This window comes from Palaemon carinicauda, chromosome 30 (assembly GCF_036898095.1).
Source record: "Palaemon carinicauda isolate YSFRI2023 chromosome 30, ASM3689809v2, whole genome shotgun sequence".
Taxonomy (NCBI): domain Eukaryota; kingdom Metazoa; phylum Arthropoda; class Malacostraca; order Decapoda; family Palaemonidae; genus Palaemon; species Palaemon carinicauda.
The window spans coordinates 66,501,832-66,524,870 of NC_090754.1; the positions used below are offsets into that span (position 1 = coordinate 66,501,832).

General features: G+C 40.0%; 1 protein-coding gene across 1 annotated transcript in view; it reads right to left on the reverse strand.

The window, feature by feature from the left end:
* The window catches only part of LOC137623238 (acid ceramidase-like), a 100,694-nt gene that overhangs the window by 29,291 nt on the left and 48,364 nt on the right, over positions 1-23,039 (reverse strand). The window contains exon 7 of the mRNA XM_068353977.1: positions 18,626-18,720. Within this exon, the coding sequence (XP_068210078.1) occupies positions 18,626-18,720 (95 nt within the window). The remainder of the gene's footprint in view (positions 1-18,625; positions 18,721-23,039) is intronic.

Sequence of the window (23,039 nt, forward strand, 5' to 3'; positions counted from 1 at the left end):
ATTTCTATTCTCCGTGGCGGCTTTGTCAACTACCTCCTTGACCATATCATTGGGGAAGAGGTCTTTACCCCCAGATATTGGAAGCTATCAACTTCCTGGGTTCGTGATTTACTGTTGCTGCAGCAAACACAAACTCTCTACATGCTCTCTTGGCTTTCATAAAGCCATACAGGTCCTTTACTTAGGTGGTCATGTGCATTTTGGCCATGACCATGTTCATGTTTGGGGTGCTCTTTAGGCCTGCACACATCTCCATACAGTTCTATAGGGATAGGGATGCCGCTAGTCTCTCCTTCGTCTCTTGCTCCCTATGCAAGAGAAAGTCTGACAGTTTCGGGAGATTCTCGCTGAACTGTCGTCCCGCAATATCTGCATCTAACTTCCCTAATGAGAAAGTTAGGTGAACTTCTTTCCAATCGTTATCCTCCATGGGCAGGGCTAACGACAGAGGTTTACACTCTTCCAGTGTAGGACAAGGTTTGCCTGCCTCCACTGCCTTGGCAACGGCTTTCAAAGCCTTCGATGTAAAGGGGAGGCTATTGAAGCTGGAGCAAGAAAGGTAGGATGCTTCTTGCTCAGGGCACACACTTTAGATTTCGTACATCCCACCTTCTTTAGGCTGCTCGACCAGAGAGCCTGTGCCTTGTCATGATCGAATACAATGACCTCCTTGGGTTCCGTCTCTTCTTTCGATGCTGGCTCCAGCTTCAGTCGAATGAAGCAGTCTGGGTAAGCATTAAAGCTTGTCCAGAACTGAATGTCATTAAGAGGGACGGCTCCCATCTTCTCCGATATGTAGAGTTTGCCGTTGGTGATCGGCATAAACTCTGCATACCTCCAGGGATTATTTTCGGAGCAGGTTGGGAGGTCTTGTACTCTAAGTTGCTTGTAAGACCCTTGGGAGGCGGAAAGTCAAGCTTCACGGAGCTCTTTCTCAAGTTTCGCTTCCCTAGCTTCGCCTTGCTTGCGAATGCTCTCCATTAGAGCCATAAGATTGGCCAGAGCCTGTCTCATGTCGTCTGATGGAGGGGCAGATGTTGACGGTAACGGCTCCAGTGCCAGCAGAGACGGAAGGGATTCCGACTCGACATCATCATCTTTGTCCGGAGGTAGGGTCGACTTCTCAGGATCATCCTTAAGCAGATCCTTTTCAGTGTCCGTGGACACTTCAGACATCCTTTCCTCCAGGTGGATGTCCATGCCTCGCATCACCTCACTGACATCCATCTCGATAGCAATCTGGACGCAAGGGGGTTCAGGTCGTGCTTGCGGCACGACAGCTTCGATGCCTGCGTTCGGGAACAGCAAGTTGCGCATCCTTTCATTAGGAAGGTACGGTCCCGTAGAGTTCTTTTGGAACATTCGTACCCATCTGCGCAGCTTTGCTCGTGCTGCATCCCTCGACTCCGCTGACTTAAGGTCGTGGAAACCTTCAGTCACCAAGGCCCGGCATATGGTGCAGTCTTAGGGGTCCCAGTACCGTAGGGTTTCAGCAGTTTTGGTGCAGGGAGCATGAGACCTGCACGCTTTATGGCCACAGAAGTCCTTACTCCTGTGGTTGCAGAAAATCACATCGCACTTCATTTGGTCCTTCTGTAAAATAAGGAAAATTAAATGAGTATACGGTTGTTTATCTTACATGATAAACAATTATATGCAAAATATTAATATTAATATTCTAAACATTATAGCATAGGATAGTTAAGCTAGTAAGGACATAGGAAAGACGCATACTTGTGTTTTCTGTCCAGCCAATTGCTGTGACCTCCCCCAAAATTAAAGCTATAGAGTTTCCATATCAAAGCGAACTCCAAGAGAAGGGTTCTAATCCCTTGGGATAGATAAGTGTATATTAACATAGACCCTTCTTAACCCTTTTACCCCCAAAGGACGTACTGGTACGTTTCACAAAAGCCATCCCTTTACCCCCATGGACGTACCGGTACGTCCTTGCAAAAAAATGCTATAAAAATTAGTTCTTCGTATTTTTTGATAATTTTTTGAGAAAATTCAGGCATTTTCCAAGAGAATGAGACCAACCTGACCTCTCTATGACAAAAATTAAGGCTGTTAGAGCAATTTAAAAAAAATATACTGCAAAATGTGCTGGGAAAAAAATAACCCCCTGGGGGTTAAGGGTTGGAAATTTCCAAATACCCCGGGGGTAAAAGGGTTAAGTTCTTTAATATTGTGAGGTAAATTGTCAACTGATTAACTATCAGTGTATTGAAGGGAATATTTTCTTTCAATATATGATTGGTCTCAACAATAGACTGTGCAAGGAAACACAAGGTATGTTGGAAAATAACTACTGTATAATATATAATATAGTTTTCTGCCTGAAGTATACTATACTGCAAATATATACTGGCTACTGTATAATCATATACTGTAGTTCAGCCGGCATATTGCCGGCTAGGCTAGCACCTGACGGCACGGTCCAGCCGGCTAGGCTAGCACCTGGCGGCACGGTCCAGCCGGCTAGGCTAGCACCTGGCGGCATGGTCCAGCCGGCATGTCGCCGGCTAGTTAGTACCTGTCAGCACTATATGCCGGCTGGGTTAGTACCTGACGGCACCGGCCCCGTCGGCATGCTGCCGGCAGGGTTAGTACCTGGTGGCACTAGCTGACAGAGAGAGAGAAAGTATGGAGTGAAGGGCTGCCTTATTGAAATGTTTGTTAACAATAAATAAGGATGTAAGTACATAACCTTACTGCCTTCGTCCAGCATGAGGGTTCAACATGGAAGGGGAGAATACTGTATGTCATTCAAGCTTTCATCCAGCCATAATTCCATCGCCGGTCACTACCGGTTTCAAGGATGTGGATGGCAATCCAAGAGAGGACTGAAGAACGCTCAACAGTAGATGGGTCTCCCACCGGCAGCCGTTACAGCCGGCACAACCTTCCCCAGAGCCTTGCGTCCATAAGGGAAAGACTGAGTGACTATACAGCTGCTATGTAGGAGCCCGGCCGGCACCACAATCTACCCGGCAAGCGGTGAGATTGTAGGATGAGGGCCACAGGATTGCGATAGCTAGGCCATCGCTAAAGGACAGAGAGGGGCAGGGAAAAGGGTCCTATATCAAGTGTGGAAGAAGGCGGCAGGATTGTTGCCACACGAGGTAGAAACTTTGTTTCAGTATCAGCGCCATCCTAGGCGGCAGAAGAATATCTATTCTTCAGCCAAGGGTCTGCCGAAACAGGACTAGTCTTCTAGACCGCAGGGGAGAAGGTGGCGGCATCATACTACCACTTCAGGTGTGGCCTAGGGAGGCTTAGCCTCCTATGCCAGCAGCTGTAAGCCGGCAGGGGAGTGACTACTCACCCTGCTGCTCTGCCGCCGGCAGAAAGACTGAATACGCTGAGGTTCTGTCGAAAACCAAACCCGGGATCTCGTTGGCAAAGGTGAGAGACAGAAAACCCTAGCCTAGTCAAGCCGGAGGGAACTACTCTATGGCAAGACCAGATAGGGTTGTCGCCTATGGCGGCACTCAGAGGGAAGGAGGGATTACCCTTAAATCTCCACAGGAGACAAGTATCGAGTTATATAATTAATTCTAGGAGATGTACTATCTCCCGATGAATTGATAAAACGATACACGAGGGTAAACGGGGATAATGTCTGAAAGTATACTAAAGTGCATAGGCTAGGTAGCATAGCTAGCACGAGACGAGATCTCGGTTACCTAAATCGCCGAAACTCTAACGTATACGATCGACATAAGGGAGAGGAAATTATATGCATAAAATATATATCTTTACTAGTATAATTGTGCCTAAATAGCTTTCATAATTCATTAATGCTATTACAACTGGGAAAGTCATTCTGCTAACTAAATAACTCATGTATAACGAAGACAGCGCTACATGGCACCTCCGGTGACTGGCCCAGCTCCTTAACACAATAAATTATTCTAATTTCTCTGTGAAGCAGGAGCTAAAAAATATACACTGTAAAGAATAAATACTCAACTTTCCAGAGGCAAAAGAAGCTGGCGATTGCATATTCAATCCTCACAAAAGCGATCAAAAACGTTAGATCAACTGGGAAAACCACCGTGCGAATTCACTACAAAAATAGGAATGAGCGCCATCTTGGATACTCGTAATAGTACGGGAAGAAGGGTAACCTTGATAACGGCTCCCCTTCTGTTTTCGCCACTCTTCCCCCTCGAAGCGAAAACACTATTCGGGGTGAAGATTGCTATGTGTCGTATCAAGATATACGTCCCCTGATATTATGCGATATCCTTAAGAGAAATTTTACGGATATTCGCGCCAGGAGTTAGAATTTTGGAGACCTAAAGGTCAATTCTCTGGGAATATCACTGTAGCCAAATATCCCTTAGAAAGCTACCAATAGGAACCTTCCATCAGGACGACATGGCTTGAGCCCAAAAAAACATATACATAATTGTACATACTGCACACATGCATACAAATATCACAAATTTTTAACCCCTTCACTACAAGGCCGCGGATCCGCTACTAAAGCTATATACTGTACGATATTTGTCACCATCACAAATACTTGCTCATTTATTCTATAATAAGCTACATTTCCATGCTTATTCATTTTACTGCTGATTACAGAATAAATTTGTAAAAAGTTTACTTTATTCTCCATTGTAGACAACAAAAACATTTTTCCATTCATTGTGAAGTGATTATAAAATATTCTAAAAGAAATGTTTAATATAATTATTTCTAAATAATGGTAAAGTACTGTGATTTCAAGAGAAAAAAAACTTTATATTCATTAAAGTAACCATGCTATTCCGTAATAATTCCACGATAAATAGCAGTCAAAACATATAAAACTACTCGTTAGTAATAATGGACTTTACATTGTACAGAAATGTAATGAAAATATAGATTTATTACCTTTGACACAAGAAGTATCCTATGATGTATAATTATAAGGTATGATAAAGCACTGCGATTTTGTGTGTAAAAAAATTTACATATTTATTGATGTGACTGTTATTCAGTAATAATTCCATGATAAATAGCTGTCGAAAGATATAAAACTACTCGACTGAAATATAATGAAAATATCCAATTTTTTCCTTTGACACAAGAAGTATGCTGTGTGTGTGTGAGAGAGAGAGAGAGAGAGAGAGAGAGAGAGAGAGAGAGAGACTGTCACTATGAATTGGATCATTCCTGCCTTGGATAAAGAGACTGCACATTAAGAACATTACGAACACTGCGTAGAATGGCAATAAATGGAAATGACAATATGCTAACTAATACTTAAGAAAACAATGAATAATACTAATATGAAATATATATAAGACATGAAGATGATGATATTTTGTAGAAATGGTAGTTGAGGAAAAAGGAATAAAATAAGAAAAAACAAATTTTGTTACATGTTAACATCTTGTAACACTGGTACAGTAAAACGTTTTGCTTACATTGTGGGTGGGACTTGTGGGAGTTAAAGGCGGAGAATTGAAGAATGCCTTGTAGTACCTTTTTTGTGATTTGAACATGAATGCAACATAGAAATACACTAAAATAGATCCTACATAATCATGAATAAGGACTACAATTGCAAGTGTTCCAGTTGGTGGTAGGGTTGAGATATGAGGATCCCTGCATCTTTAAGCTAAGGGTGTCCGGGTGGTTTGAGTAATGCCTCAGGTAAGGAATATCCCCACTGGCTAGAGAGAAAGGAGTGATTTGATATGGCAACATAAAAACAAACTAAAACAACATGAAAACACTAAAATAGCTCTTCCAAAATCGGAAATAAAGGCTAGAATCCCAAAGACTTTTTTTGGTTGGCTATAGAAAGATAGAGGGGCTGATATCAGGGAGAGGAGGAGATTTTTCAGTGTAATTTCTCGAGCGTGAACTGTGTGATACACGACCATGTCCTATAATCTTTTGTAGGATATAAGAATAATTTTAACCTCGTTATGATTTATATTAAAGCTTGTAATGATAATAATAATAATAAGAATAATAATAATGATGGTAATGACGTATCTGGACGTCACCCTATGTATCAACATGCATGTTTAGACGTATCCCAACATCATTGAAGCGAAGGGGTTAAAATACCATAATTTGTATTTTTCCTAGCTAGACAAACCTAAGTCCTTTAAGTAGGTAATATGTTTTCAGCATGAGCTGGAGAGCTGTTGAATTGTTTTAACAAGCAGTTATGCAACATGTGGGAACAAGAGCAAAGAGGCCTGCCCCCGTGTCAAATTCTCTTCACTTATGACCTTTTGGCTCAGGACTGAGAGGGGTGGTGAAGGAGGGAAGTACCTAAAGGACTCAGGTTTGTATTCAGTAGTTAGGAAAAATACAAATGATCTGAAAAATTTGTGATTTGTTCCTATGGGATACATAAACCGTTGTCCTTTAGGTAGGGAGGCTCACTGCTTAGTGGGTCAGAAGTCCTCCTAAAACCAAACTGGTAGGCTCTTTTCCTTTCATGTATATATCAATCTACCTGGTCCCATACAGGAGCAGAGATGACTCCAGCAACTGCTCATCAGTCTATCATTGGGATGAATATGCTGAGAGGGACTGGATTGTCCAAGAAGATTGTTATGTGGTAAAAGGAGGGATCCCTTTCCCAGAAAGGGATAGCAGTTCGAAATAATATACATGTACTGTATATTCTCTTGCAAAGGACGACCCCATGTAAAGGGCGAACCCCACAATTTCCTTTACAAAAAGTTAGGAGTGTTGGTGAAAATGGCAAAAAAAAAGGAGACCTGACTGATTGCAATAACTACAGAGGCATAATACTTATGTCAGTTGTTATGAAAATATATAGTACAGTGAACCCTCGTTTATCGCGGTAGATAGGTTCCAGACCCGGCCGCGATAGGTGAAAATCCGCGAAGTAGTGACACCATATTTACCTATTTATTTAACATGTATATTCAGACTTTTAAAACCTTCCCTTGTACGTAGTACTGTTAACAAACTACCCTTTAATGTACAGAACACTTAATGCATGTACTAACGTACCCTAAACTAAAACAGGCACAAATATTAAGGGTGACTTTATATCATGCGTTTCCTAAACACGCCAAAAAGCACGATAAAAAATGGCAACCAATGTTTTGTTTACGTTTATCTCTGATTATAATGAAGAAACAAACGCATTTACACATCTGTGTATAGGTTAGTTTCTGCATCGATTATATTGATTATTCAGTACAGTATGTTGATTTGGTTATTACTAATGTTTTACTTAATTTTTCTTAGGACTTCCAAATGAAATGTTTTTCTTTATGACGCCGCCTGAAACGACGGCGTCATAAAGTACGCTCAGTAAACAAACTAAGGAATTTAACGCGCATGATGAAAGTGATAAATAATGATATTACAGTAAAAGCTTTAATAAAATATGTTATTACAAATATTATTTACCGTATCTATATAAAATCATACACACGTAGCAAAACAGGAAAACAATCTACGAGAGAGAGAGAGAGAGAGAGAGAGAGAGAGAGAGAGAGAGAGAGAGAGAGTTGTTTTACATACGTAAATGGAAATTTTAAACAAAACAAAAATAGCCCCATTTCATATAAAATAGATTACAAATATTTTACTTTATCATATTACAGTAGTCTGTATAATACTGTAAAGTTCAGTACAGTATGTTGTTGTTAAAGTCGTGGCGATGAAATTCTCACGAAACAAAAACAAGCCATTTGAGTACAACAGCTGATTCTCTCTCTCTCTCTCTCTCTCTCTCTCTCTCTCTCTCTCACTCTCTCTCTCTCTCTCTCTCTCTCTCTCTTCGTGTTATACAATACTTACATTTAGATGAAGAAACTAAAATTAGTTTTCTTAGTGTCAATTAAATACGAAACGAAATAATTAGGCCGAGTCTACATCCATTTCAATCATAGCTAAAAATATGGCATCCGATTTCATCAGCAAACCACTATTTTTTGGGAAATATAATTTTATTCTAGAAAATTGCCACTCTTTAAATAGTTAATTGCACATTAAGAAAGCGTGTACTTTTGTTTTTAAATTTCGGGTTTGTTTTAAAAATCGAGTATTGTTGACTTCTTTTTTTTTTTACTTTTGGCTGTGATTAGATCAGCTGTCATCTAGCTGCCACTCTTGAGTGTGTACGAATACACTAACAAAGTATCATTTATACCATTTCTTAACTTATTCAAACAGTCTACAGCGTACAATATATCCATTTACTGTGGTAAAAAAAAACAGCTATATTTTAAATAAACCAGCAACTTTTACAACTTTGTCAATGAGATTATGTAAGCATACCCTCTACCGCAATCTTGCCAAAATACGTACAGCTACTAAATAATCCTAAAGAAATGTTTTTACGGTAAAGATAAAATTAATTCTTATTTTCATCTTACTTAAAACATAACTACAGTATATGATTATAGTGAGCCCATAATATGCTGTTAATTTAATCCTTCCAAACTACTATGTAAATAAAAAAAATTCATATGATTATCAAAGCCAACAACTGTTTATTGTTTTTTGGTTCGATTATTGTATTTTCTAGCCCATTGAAGTAGAAGATAAAATAAATATAACTACCAGACTACTATACTGTAGATACAGCACACTGTGCAAGAGATGAGCATAAGGAGTTGCGTTATGCTTCAAGAAAATGCGTAGGCTACGTGAATCGTCTGAACGAAAACACCTAACACTTACGGTATAGTTAAGCTGTACTCTAGTAATATTACTGTACATATATGACAGTAATACACACTACAGTATCAGCAAGTGTTAGATTACAGTATTACTAGATAGGAACAACTGTTTTGCTATACAGAACAGTAAGGGGGATGATGATGACACGGTAATCATTTACTTTAGCACAATGCTGTACTGTAACCTTACTGTGTCCAGTACGTAGTGTACATGTGTGGACGTGTACTGTACACTGTGCATATGATTATATACAGTACTGTGGTAGAAACCCAATAAAAACAATATTAGGAAGTATTTACTATGTTAACCATCAGCTTAGGCAACCACTCTTAGCAAGGGGCAGTGACTTTTTAAGTTAGGAGGTAGCCCACCCTAGTGCATTCCATATTCGTGAATTCACTTTTGGCGCCTGTGTCTGTAACCTACCTACCACGATAAACGAAGGCCGACTGTATAGCAGAAGCATTTCAAACAATTTAGACAGAATTGAGGACGATGCGCTAGTCGAGGATGACAGTGCTGGTAGTGGAAACTTTAAAAAGCATCGAAGATGATCCCCATGACGATGCTGTCCTGATGAATTTTTTTTAGACTTTTTAATATTTCAAATGAGTGTTGATTTTGATGGTTTTTAATTTCAAGTTGTTTTCATGTTTACCATAGTATACATAGCTAAAGATAAAATTACCAGTAAATATTGTTATTTTACTTAAACATAAAACTATATACCATAATTAAAATTAGTATATGATTTTAAGACAATCCTTCCAAACTCCTAACCTACTAATGAACAATATACAATAAGAATACCCTAACAACAACACAACAGAAGTCGAGAAAGTAAATATTTTCCTAATTCCAAAAGTACCTCTCGTGTAATGTGCGAATCATTACTTTTTTTTATCCAAAACTAGTCTTAAGATTTTTCCCTTTACATGGAAATATACGATACCTGGAATATGATGACCAATGGGTAGGTAAATATTCCACAATACTCCCTCTCATCTAGGGAGGATGGAGGAGAACTTCTCTAGGTTCTAAACAATGGAGCTCAGAAGTGTAGTTTACTAGCATCAAGTCAGATAAAGCGAGTTACGCTTTAACCACTTCATCCCCAAGAGAGGGGCAGAAAGAATGGAGGTGAAGAGCCAGTCATTCTGCCTCCATTCCACACTTACATCTACAGTATATGTTACCATAGACAAGATGCTTACTATCCCATATGGTATGGGGGCTTGCTACACCACCATATGAGTAGCCACCACAATACCAAGCACAAAGGCATCAAGGGACTTGCAGGTCCTCCTGTAAAATAAAAGCCGTGAAGGTGGTCTGGTACATACAAACCCAAACCTTAAACACCCTGCTGACAGCAAGATTCCTCTTGAAGTGAAGGGAGGGTCATAGCCCATGACTTTGCAAGTTCCAGTCATAGCTGGTGCCTACTCTCTCTCAGCAGTCAAGGCGTATGCATTATGGATTGACACCCGAAGTTCCAAAGAGATCGTATTCTAGACATCTCACGGGGCACACAAGCCTATTCTCTCTGCCATTCTACGCTTCACGTAGAGAGGGAATGGAGAAGGGGTCAAACCTGGGGTCATGGATTGGCAGGGTACGAGTTTGGCCATGTGCCCTGGAACTAGACTAAGGAGCACCTACACCTCTCAGAGTGGGAGACTAAGGCAGAGAGACAATGCCACTTACCTAACCTCTTCACCAATTAGAAGTCAACAGAGACAGTCTTGAGTCAGAACCTTGACTGAGGCCTTCACAAAGGCTCGGACGAGATATCGAGAACAGCAAGACTTTTGGAAGCTACTCCTAAGCATAGGAAACTCCTATGAGAAGGAGAGACCTATCCTGTTCCATCAAAAGACCACGCTCAAGTCTGAGAGGTAGCCTTGACAACTCCTATTGAGATGAGCTTCTTCCAACCAGAAAGAAGATCTCAGCAATTTAGTCTAGAGATGATCCGACCTGATAAGAAGCCGTTCTACGATTTTTAGAGGATGGCCCACTTTTTCAGGGAGAAAGTGGGCCAAAGGAATTGTCTCGGGATTTCAACAATGCAGAATGGGAAAACTTTCAGCATAATGCCATCTGGGAGCCACCAGGATCAACCTGAGTCACTGTAATCTCACATGGTATATAGTCGATGAAAAACGGTTGAATGGAGGAAGGGCATAAACATCCACGTGATCCCATGGGTGTTGGAAGGCAACTTCAAATGAAGAGACTGGACCAGGGGATAAAATGCTGGGAGCTTCCTGTTTATCCATGTGGCAAACAGGTCAATCCCCAGAGAACCCCACGAACCAGACCCAACGTTCCTATCCTGGCAACTAATCGTGTCTACTAGTCCATTCCTCTTTCCTGGAATATATTTGACTGACTACTCCCTAGCAAGGAATACCATCCGAAATGCATCCGATTTGTCAACTCGCAGAGCTAGACGTCAGCCATTATGGTGGTAGTGTAACAACCCAGTGGATGCCTCCTTAACGTCCTTGGAACGCTTACAAAGGCTGTTAGTTCCAGGATATAGAAGAGTAGATGCTTCTTTTTAAGCCCACACTGCACAAGGACGCCAAAACCTTCCTTAGGTCCCACTCATTGTCAGTGGAAGCACAAACGAAGAGCCTCCATCCTCCAATGTGGTGCAATGAACACTGGGAGAGCCATATAAACCATCAGAACCTGAAAGGCCACCAACATGTGACTGAGGGCTCCTTGCTCCTGATATATACTCCCTGGGAGTCAATGCAGAGGTGTATCAATTGACGACCCTGTGTTTCGGACTTTGTAATGCTCCTCAATTGTTCACTTGGTGGTTCATGCTAGTGTCAGTTTGAACCCACTCACACAGGATACATCTCTTCATGTATCTTGACAGTTGGTTGATCCTTGTCTCCTCTGAGAGGCAGGTGCTACAAAATCAAAATACCTGCTCTCTTTTGTCCCAATTTGGGAATTCTGATAAACAGGGAGAAGTTGAATCTCACACCTAAACAGAGATTGAAGTATTTGAGTTTTCAGATGCACATGGTAGCTAGAGTCTTTCCATCAGACAATTGCATCGGAAAGCTCTGAGAGATAGTGCAACTTTTTATGTTTAAGACAATTCTTGTAGCTTAACGTTGGCACTCGGAGAAACTCATTCCTCAAATACGTCTCCAGAGACCCCTTCACTGGTGTTTGAAGGGTTAATGGTTGACCTCCAGATCTAGCCTGTTCCACCCAGGGGTGTAAACGCAGGAGCAGCGATAGCAGACACCCAATGAAAGGAAGGAAAAAGCAAAGCTCTTTTCCTCCCCCTCAAAACATACACCTGACACTGAAAAAGAGACCATGATCTATCCTCGGTCCACAGGGATGACTGCGAACAACCATGTCCCAAGCAAAAGCACAGAGAGATAGTGTGGATCTACTGCCAGTTTAACAAAAACTAGAAGTAAATTCCATCCTCCCACAATCGAGTGCTTTGTTTCACATTATAAACACTGATGAGGGGCTAGAATTTACTAATAATATAAAGGGAGACATCCAGGAATGTGGCAACTACAGAGGCAATAAAGTTGATAAGCCATACAATGAAAATATGGGAGAAGATCATTGAGAAGAGACTCAAGAGATGAAACAACAATTGGTGAGGAACAATTTGGATTCATGCCTGGAAGAGGGACTGTAGAAGCAATATTTGCTTTGAGGCAAATGATAGAAAAACATCGGGGGAAACAGAAAGAATTACATATGGTCTTTATTGACATGGAGAATGCATACAATCGAGTACCACGTCAGGAGCTGTGGAGATGTATGAGAGAAAAGGGAGTCCCAGAGAAATACCTAAGAATCACCCAAGATATGTATGAAAGAGCAGAAGCAAATGTTAAGAGCAGTATAGGCCTAAGAGAAAGTTTCCCAATAAATGTGGTACTACATCAGGGGTCTGCATTGAGCCCTTAACTATTTAATCTGGTCATGGATGTAGTAACATATGGTATTAGAGATCAGTCTCCTTGGTGTATGCTTTTTGCTGATAATGTTATACTGTGTAGCACTAGGCGAGAGGTAGTAGAAGAGAAACTGGAAAGGAGAAGAGAAATGGAAAATAGAGGATTGAAGATCAGCAAAAAAAAGACAGAGTATTTGAGATTAGAAAATGGGGAAGTAGATTTACAAAGAGAGAGATTGAAGAGTTGAAAATTTCAAGTATCTAGGCTCAACAGTTGCAGAGGATGGTGATCTGGGGGCAGAAATAAACCGCAGAATACAAGCAGGAAGGAAGAATTGAAAAATAAACTGTGTGGAGTACTATGTGACAGGATAATAGGGGTTAAGTTGAGAGGTAAAGTATACAGGACCGTTTTGAGACCGGCAATGATATATGGAGCGGAGACATGGGCAATAAAGAAGACAGAAGAGAAGAAACAGGATGTGGCAGAGATGAGAATGTTGAGATGGATGTGTGGGGTGACAAGAAGAGATAAGATACGGAATGAGGTAATTAGGGGTACCACAGGAGGTAGAAAACTATCAGATAAGATCCAAAAAAGTAGACAGAGGTGGTATGGTCATGTCATGAGAAGAGATGAACAGTATACAGACAGTCCCCAACTAACTAACACAATAGGGACCGAGAGTCTGTTCGTAATGCGGACTGTTCTTAAGTCGTTAGTGTTAAATTTTGGTCTAGGGTAAGCGTAACCTAACTCAGATGTCTACGATTTTCAGCCGTGGAAGTCAACAAATAGCCCCATTTCATATAAAATAGGTCATTACAAATATTTTACTTTATCATATTACAGTAGTCTGTATAATACTGTAAAGTTCAGTACAGTATGTTATTGTTAGTCGTGGCGATCAATTTCTCACGAAACAAAAACACGGCATTCGATTACAACAGCTGATTCATTCTCACTCTCTCTCTCTCTTGTGTGTTATACAATACTTACATATAGATGAATAAACTAAAATTAGTTTTCTTAGTGTCAATTAAATACGAAATGAAAAAATTATGCCGAGTCTACATCCATTTCAATCATAGCTAAAAATACGGCATCAGATTTCATCAGCAAACCACTATTTTTTGGGAAACATCATTATATTCTAGAAAATTTCTACTCTTTAAACAGTTAATTGCACATTAAGAAAGCGTGTATTTTGTTTTTAAATTTCGGGTGTGTTTTAAAAATCGAGTATTGTTGACTTCTTTTTGTTTTACTTTTGGCTGTGATTAGATCAGCTGACGTCTAGCTGCCGCTCTTGAGAGCGTACAAATACACTAACATAGTATCGTTTATACCATTTCTTAACTTATTCAAACCGTCTATACAGTTGATATTACATAAGCACCAATGTGTTATAACCTATCAAATTTTTTTGTTTATTACATTTACACACACACACACACACACACACACACACACACACACACACACACACTCTCTCTCTCTCTCTCTCTCTCTCTGTGGGCTACTTTTCACTACCTCCCATTCCTTACCTCTCTCTATCTCTCTAACAAATGATATCTTTGTTGCTCCTCAAAGTTTCATTTATATTGAAAATCAATCATGATTCAATTTTCCTTACTTTCTCCAATCTCGCACCATCTGTCACATCGAATGTTATAGCGGTAACTTAATTGTTCGACAACTTTAAAAATCGGGCTAGTACTTGCTTCTTCTCATACTTTTTATTTTAGATGGTTTCATAATTGAGGGGGGTACAAGTTGACTTATAACTGAAGTTAGGAAAAGTATTTTGGATATGGAATGAACAATCATCTTTAGTAACAGTTTAGAATTATCGTAAATTATCATTCTGTCATTAGCGGCAGTTTGTTATTGATGATTAAACACGCCCCCCCAAAAAAAATAGTTTTCCTACTTTGCTACGTATGTAGGATTTTATATAGATACGGTAAATAATATTTATAATAACATATTTACTAAAAGCTTTTAATATCATTATTTATCACTTTCATCATGCACGTTTAATGCCTTCGTTTGTTTATTATGATGGAAGGTTTCCGTTTTAGGCGGCGTCATAAAGAAAAACATTATATAAATGGCATTCATTTAATTTATTTGGAAGTCCTAAGAAAAATTAAGTAGAACATTGGTAATAACAAAATCAACATTTAGTCAATACAAGTCGGGATTGGCGCTAATTTCAAAATTTAAACTTGCGATGAAATCTACGGATGTTTACGGGACATGTTTGGACTTCCGTCAATTTGTGTTCGTATATCTGGATGTTCGTAACACGGATGTTCGTATCTTGGGGAACGTCTGTATTGGGAGGAGGGTTATAAATGGAGGTACGGGGAACGAGAAGGAGAGGGAAAACAAAGCGAAGGTGAATGGACTGTATCAAGGATGACCTTCGATCAAAGGGATTAACCAGTGATGAAGTGTGGGACAGAGGTAGATGGAGAAAACTGGCCAGAAACATCGACCCCACATAGAAGTGGGAAAAGATGCAGACAAAGAAGAAGAAGATAAAGGGATTTAAAACCTAAGAATTCCATTCTGACACACCCTCAATACTGAATTTCAAACCTCTATCTTTGAAATTAAATTGCTGTGAGGTCTCCAAGAACTTTCTGTGAAAGGCTTGAACAAGAAATCCAATTCGACATAAATACCTAAGAAATACTGACTCCCCTACTCTAGAGCTAGTGTATCAATATGTAAAGCACAGACTCAAGAAGAAATGTGTATAAAGGAGACTCACGAGTTCAGGCCCATAAGAACTCGATATGGCACCTTAGTTGCAAAAATTTGTCTGCGCTGAGTAATGTCATCGCTTCATATAAAGGAACCATTGTTCCCGTTGGAGTCGACGCTACAAGCATATCAACATGTACCCAACCACCATCTCAGAAACTAAGAGAGATCACAAATACATTAGGGACTCAATACCTATCGGTGGCGCTGACATGACTTACTTTAATCCCAGCCATAAAAGACCTTAGACAAGCTGTTTCACAGAGGCCTTCAAGTTATAGAATAGGAAGGTCAGTGCCAGCATAGACAAAGGACTATGAAAAGCAGTATGAATTGGCTTGGATTATCTGCCAAAGAATGTTGAGGCAGATTTGGTTGGAAAATCTAATGGAGCCACTATGTGTTGCAGTGGTGGAGGCATAGTATAGTGTTGCATGACGAATCTCGAACATCATTTGCCCAAAGTAAAAAAATGGTCCACAATTATTGCTGGACTAAATAAATACAAATCTAGTAATTTATGCTTATCTTATCTTAATAAGAAGTAACAAAAGTAGACTAGCATTACTAGGCACTTGCGCATAAATAAAAAGCCATCTCCACTTAAGTTTAAAAGAACTGAAGTAAAGATTACTACCTAGTGGGCCTACATTCTTACCTGTTCAGCTCCAACAATCATCATCCTATCACAATCTTCCATGATTAACTGCCGCAGCTAATAAGAGACTGTCTCCTTGGTGAATAGTTTCCTCCTTTGCTTTGGCTTGAAATTTAGTCCTAAACGAGTAAAGCCTGACAGCCCTCTCATGAGGGAAAAGAGGTTCTCATCATTGGGATGGATAGAAGAGAACATGATAATGGTGAAAATTGTTTTTGTATGATTTTGGTTTCTAAATGTGTCTCTTCACTACAAAATTCTTGAACAAGTAAGTCCCACTGATGACCAACCTCTGGTGTATATGATCTTCCAACCAGAGAATGAATCCCGTTGACTTGTCTCAAAGAGGAAATTGCTAGCAATAAAGTTTCCAATGTGGGAACCAGCAGAGAAACTTACTAGAAAGGCTTGTAAAGCAGTTATATAAAACTTTACAACAAGCAAGTGATCTCTATTAGGAGGTTGGAGTGTCCCAAATAATATTATTATTGTACATACTATTATCATTACCAGCTTGACTATAAACCTCGTTAGAAAGCAGGATACTATAATCCCTAGGGCTCCAACAGGGAAGGTAGCCCAGTGAGGAAAAGAAATAGAAATAGAAGGTCCTCAACTTAAAAACATTTGGAGATATAAACACAAATCCAACTGAAAATAACAAAGATAAGATAAAGAAATACTGTAATGAAACAATATTATATCATTTAATACAGTAAGCAAACCAACATTTGTGATAACCTGATGTATATTTCATAAGAAACCCAACTATTTATTGACTTTTCTAGCTGTAAATCATAGGTATGGGATCCAGGTTAGGCCTACCTTAGACTAAAATTTAACAAAATTCAACTTACAAACAGATTCTTGGAACCAATTAAGTTTATTTTGTTAGTAAGTAAAGTAATTAAAAAGAAATATAAAATATTGTAAGATCAGTAACAATGTTAAAGTAAATCTGTCATATATAAACTATGAAGTGAGACTTATGTCAACCTATTCAACATAAAAGTATTTGCAACATGTTTGAACTTCTTAAGTCTTGGATTAAACATCTTCAACTCCAGCATACAAACTTTAAAAACTTGTCAGTGAATTTATATTCTTTGAATGTCGTGAAAATTCACCGATAAAATTTTCAATTATAGGTAAAGGTCCGCAAACTGGATCAAAACTCTTATCCCTCCACCAATTGTAGAAACAATTAAGCTTGGCCTGATATGACGTCTTAAGTTGATCTGCAAGCTCCACAATAGCTGCAGTCGCATCTAATGAAAATCCTCTTATCTCTGGGTGTGTGCTTTGATAGTATCAATGAGTGAAGGTGAAGGGTGTATTCTCTACCTTGGATAATACAGTAGATTTGCAAGCCACTCTAACTTACACCACAAGTAATTTAGAAAGCTTTTCTAGTACATCTATGTTGAGGTCAAATGGGGGATAAGCACAAATATCAAGACTACCACATGGGAGAAGCATCATATTCAAAACTGAGCTAAGCAGTATACTGATGGTCTGAGGCTTAGGTTTGTTGAAAACACGACCAGATGCGGCGTGCCATAGAGATGCTAGCAGATGGATAAACCTTGGCACTATACCAACCTTGTTTTCCTCAATTATTATTATCATTACTTGCTAAGCTACAACCCTAGTTGGAAGAGCAGGATACTATAAGCCCAAGGGCTCCAACTGGGGAAAATAGCCCAGTGAGGAAAGGAAATAAGGAAAAACTACATGAGAAGTTTAAGAACAATAGCAACATTAAAATAAATCTTTCATTTATAAACTATAAAAACCTAAAAAATAAGAGGATAAAAACTTCAAAATAACAGGGGAAAGAGAAACAAAATAGTGTGCCTGAGTGTACCCTCAAGGAATATATCTCTAACCCAAAACAGTGGAAGACCATGATACAGATGCTATGGCAATACCCAAGATTAGAGAATAATGGTTTGATTTTGGAGTGTCCATCTCCTAGAAGAGCTGTTTACCATAGCTAAAGAGTCTCTTCTCCCCTTATCAGGAGGAAAGTATCCACTGGACAATTACAGAGCAGTAGTTAACCTCTTGAAAGAAGAATTGTTTGGTAATTTCAGTGTTACAAAGTGTATGAAGAAAGAGTATATGTAAAGAATAGGCCAGACAATTCTATGTATTCTATGTACGTATGCACACAAAGGTTTCAACTGCAAACCAACACAATGTTCATGAGCAGTTGATCATTAAACATAATAGGTTTAGGAAGCCAGTCTTTACCCCCAAAGAGTTCAAGAGCCTGATATAGTGCAATGATGGCAATGGGTCCCAAAGGGGCCCTTTTGAGTGCCAGATTTCTCTCTATTGAAACTATTATCACACTTTAGTGGGTAACTGTACAAATATAGTAATATGAACATTCCTTTGGTATGTACATGCATTTTGGTGATTTGAAATGCAACATAATTAAGAGAAAATTTAGCTAACTAAATGTTACCTTAATTAATGTGCTAAATATATACATAAAGAGAAAAGCACAAAGCTTAAGAGTACAACTATTGCAAGGTTAGCTGCTTACCTTTGACTATGATCTTCAAAGAGGATCCACTCCAGAAGCCCCATGAAACCTCCATTCCAGCTGAACCTCTTATTTAATGACAATGAAAAGCTACCCTGCCAATATGAGAACATCAAAAATTTGTATTTTCCGTAGCCATATAAACCTGAGTCCTTTAAAATAAGGAATATCTTCAGCAGGCCTTGAACAGACGTTGAATTTGTCACCGAGGTAGTTAACAGGATGTGATGAGCACAGGCAAGTAACCCAGCCCACTTTCTTGTCAAAGACTTTATTTTTCAATTTCTGCTCTGGGGTATTGATGTGAGAAGTTTGGTCTTAAAGGATTCAAGTTTGCATAGGTAGGAAAAATACAAATTACTTATAAAATTTGTAATTTGTCTCTTAAAAATAGGGAGATTCCCTTATTAGTGGGAGGAAGTCAAACTGGTTAGTTATTTTTCTTCTTTGGAATATACAGTACCAGTCTCACTGGACCTGTATAGGAGTGAGGGGGATGACTCCTGCACCCTCCTACCAGCTCATCATAGGGAGAAGCAGGCTGAGAAGGCCTGATCAGTACTTGTTTATTTGTCTGGTAATTGGGCAATGAAATAATCGTTGAGATGCAATATTCATTGATATACCTTGTAGAGGACAAATGGGGAAGAATTACTCTTTAAAGATCAAGTCTAATAAGAATGGTACTTGGAAGTATAGCTTACCAGCATAAATGCCAGATCCAACATGTAATGGTATGACAGTTGAAGGACTTAGGGCTACACTCCCTTAGATAGAAGACCATGAAGGTTGTTCGGTGCTTACAAACTCCTGCTCTCATCCCTGGTCCAACTGCTAGATTATTTTTAAAGGCCAATGTGGGACCTACACCCATGAATTAATTAGTTCTTATTCCGATCTGGTACGTCAAGTCCCTCAACAGTTGAGATGTACTATACACTCATTTGATTGTCTCACAAATCCAGATAGAGATGATCTTCTTTGACATCTCTTCCTTGGTCGTTAAGATTCAGACTTGAGATTTCTGGTCCTCTTCAGATAACAGCAAAAACCCTCACCACTTGATTACCACCCAATGTTTCATACAGAGGGGGGAAGGAGAGTCTCAAATCTGGGGTTATGTGCTGATGAGTTCTAGGTTTTGGCTATAAATTCAGGCAAAAAAACAAAAAAATCTTATCTCAACACTCAGTGTGGGTTATCATATAAGTCAATACAAATCCCTTACTATCTTTGCCGATGCTAAGGCTAGTAATAAAGTCTTAAGAGTTAGATCTCTGTCCAACAGCCTTCTCAAAGGCTCATTGGAGGATACTTGTGAGACTTTAAAATGTGGGTCACATTCCACTCTGGGGATCTGAGGCTCTGGAGTGGCAAAACTGCTCAAAGTTCCTCAGGAACATAGACAGCTTCCTCAAGGAGGAGAGGTCCAAGTCCCTCTGTCTGAAAACAAGGTTCAAGGATAACTGTGGATGAGCGGCACTTCTCTTATAATTACCATTACAAACTAAACTACAACCCTTATTGGAGAAATAGGATGATATAAGCCCAAGGACTCCAACAGAGAAAAATAGCTCAGTGAGGGAAGGAAATAAACTACAAGAGAAGTAATAAACAATTAAAATAAATCTTTCATATATAAACTATAAAAACTTCCAAACAAAAACCAGAGGAAGAGAAATACGATTGTGTGTCCGAGTGTACCCTCAAGCAAGAGAACTCTACCCTCAGACAGTGGAAGACCATGGTGCAGAGGCTATGGCACTACCAAAGACTAGAGAACAATGGCTTGATTTTGGAGAGTTTCTTCTAAAACAGCTGCCTACAAAAGTAATGAGTCTCTTCTACCCTTATCAAGAGGAAAGTAGCCAATGAACAATCAAAGTGCAGTAGTTAACCCCTTGAGCATAGAAGAATAATTTGGTAATCTCAATGTTATCAGGTGTATGAAGACAGAGGAGAATGTGGAGAGAATAGGCCAGATAATTTGGTGTGAGCAAAGGATAAATGAGCCATAACCAGAGAGAGGGATCCAATGTAGTACTGTACTGTCTAGCCAGTCAAAGGACCTAATAATTCCCTAGCGGTAGTATCTCATCGGACAGCTGGTACCCTGGCCAACCTACTAATCTTCAAGAAGATGGACATGAAAGTCTGCAATCTATGCTAGAGATACTTCAACTAGAGGAGTATCCATTCTATGACACCTAATGCAGAAGATGGCCCACTATCCCTGGTAGGCAACTGCAGAGGAGCATTGTCGACATCTAGACACCTACTAAGCAGTACCTTGCACAAAACCTTTCATTCAGAGGAAATGTTGGATAGTCCATAACTGTAAATTGCAAATGACTTCAAGGATTGGTGGTAGAGTATCTCTGGAGGTGTGGCTGACGGGGGTGTTCCATAGGAGTAGTTTTCTCAGATCCTCGACTAAGAGTGCTGACAGATCAGGGTACCACTTGGCTTGTGGCCATCTGGGAAATACCAGGGTCATTTTGAGACCCTATGTGATCAACATTGTTGATCTGCCCGCAAATCAGGTTGATTTCCAGTGAGCCCCACAAGGCAAAAATCCTTTCACCTATGCACGGATGTAGGGACCACTTGGATTCCACCACCTGGCCCTAGCGAATGAGCGTGTCTTCTGGTGCCTCCCTCTTGCCTTGGCTGTATCTTGCTGACAACCATACGGTGTGTTTTCTGCATAGATGAACATCTGCTTTGTCAACTTGCAAAGAGGTAGAGAACTGTGCCTCCATGTTTGTTTATGTAGGCTACTACGATGGTGGTGATGCTTGCCAATACTACCAAGTGCCTCATCGAACGTTCTTGGAATGTTCACACTGCTAGAAATGCTATTTGTATCTCCAATACGCTGATGTACAGAAACCTTTCTTCTGCTGACCACACACATCTGGTATGACCAGACTATCCATGTTAATACCGCACCCGTCTTTCAATGCATCCAGTACGTCTGAAGTGGAGTGGAATTTAATTGGTGAGGTTTTCTTCATACACCCACCAGGTAAGATCACACCCCAGCTCTGATCCACTGGAACGGGCTTGATCTAGGGATCAACCATTGACCCTTCAAACACCAGTGAAGGGATCTTTGGACACGTATATGATGAATGAGTTTCTCCAAGTGCCAACGTTAAGCTACAAGAATTATCTTAGACATAAAAAGTTGCACTACCTCTCAGAGCTTTCCAATGCAATTGTCTGATGGAAAGACTCTAGCTACCATGTGCATCTGCAAACTCAGATACTTCAATCTCTGTTTAAGTGTGAGATTCAACTTCTCCCTGTTTATCAATCCCCAAATTGTGACCAAAGGAGAACAGGTATTTTGATTTTGTAGCAACTGCCTCTCAGAGGAGACAAGGATCAATCAACTGTCAAGATACATGAAGAGATGTATCCTGCGCAAGTGGGTTCAAACTAACACTAGCGTGAACACTCAAGTGAACAATCGAGGAGCAGTACAGTCTGAAACACAGGGTCGTCAATTAATAAACCTCTGCGTTGAGGAAGAAGCAGAGGTACTTTCAAGAGGACTGATTCATGGGTAAATGGAGGTATGCATCCTCCAGATTCACTGAAAGCAAGGTCTCCAGAAATGGAAGTCACTACAGTACATACTGTTTCCATCCTGAACCAGACCCCAGTCAACTTTGAACACCAGGAAGATTCAACTGCAAAAGGCTAGGTATCCATATCAATCAACTTTAATTACATTTGTGTTCAGCATCCATTTGACATTTGTCAAAAAGGATTGGGCTTTCAGTGATGCTGGAGGATATTACATGAATTTTATTAGTGTCCAAGAGAGGGGGAGCCGTCGGTCTGAAAATGGTCGTGAGTAACCATCACGAAGGACACTCAGTACCCAAGGCTTGAGTATTGACAATAACAATGATATGAATGCAGGCACAAAACTGTTGCTAGGTGACCTCGTAGCTCTGAATTGCTCAATCTGCATCAAACCACGTGTTGGGATGATGGCGCCCATGTTTTGCTGATCTGTCATATTGCTGAATCACATCCTCTTCCCACAGGGCTGGAGACAGAGATGAGACAGCAGCAGAAGTGCAAACCATTGCAGAATTAGGACAGCCACCCTTTCCTAAACCCAAGTGGACACCCGTTCCCCATCCGGGTTCTGCCACACATAAGGAGGAAGTATGGCCAAGAAGCAGACTCTTAGTAGAGATCGATAGTACCGTCCCACCGTTTGAGGCTGATCCTGGCCTTATCAACATTCATTACAGTGAACCCTCGCTACTTCGCGGTTCGACCATCGCGGATTCACCACTTCGCGGATTTTTTTCATAACCCATGTCTATACATATATTGCGGATTTTCCGGAAATATCGAAAATACCGCGATGTGACCGATGGTGCGAGATTGG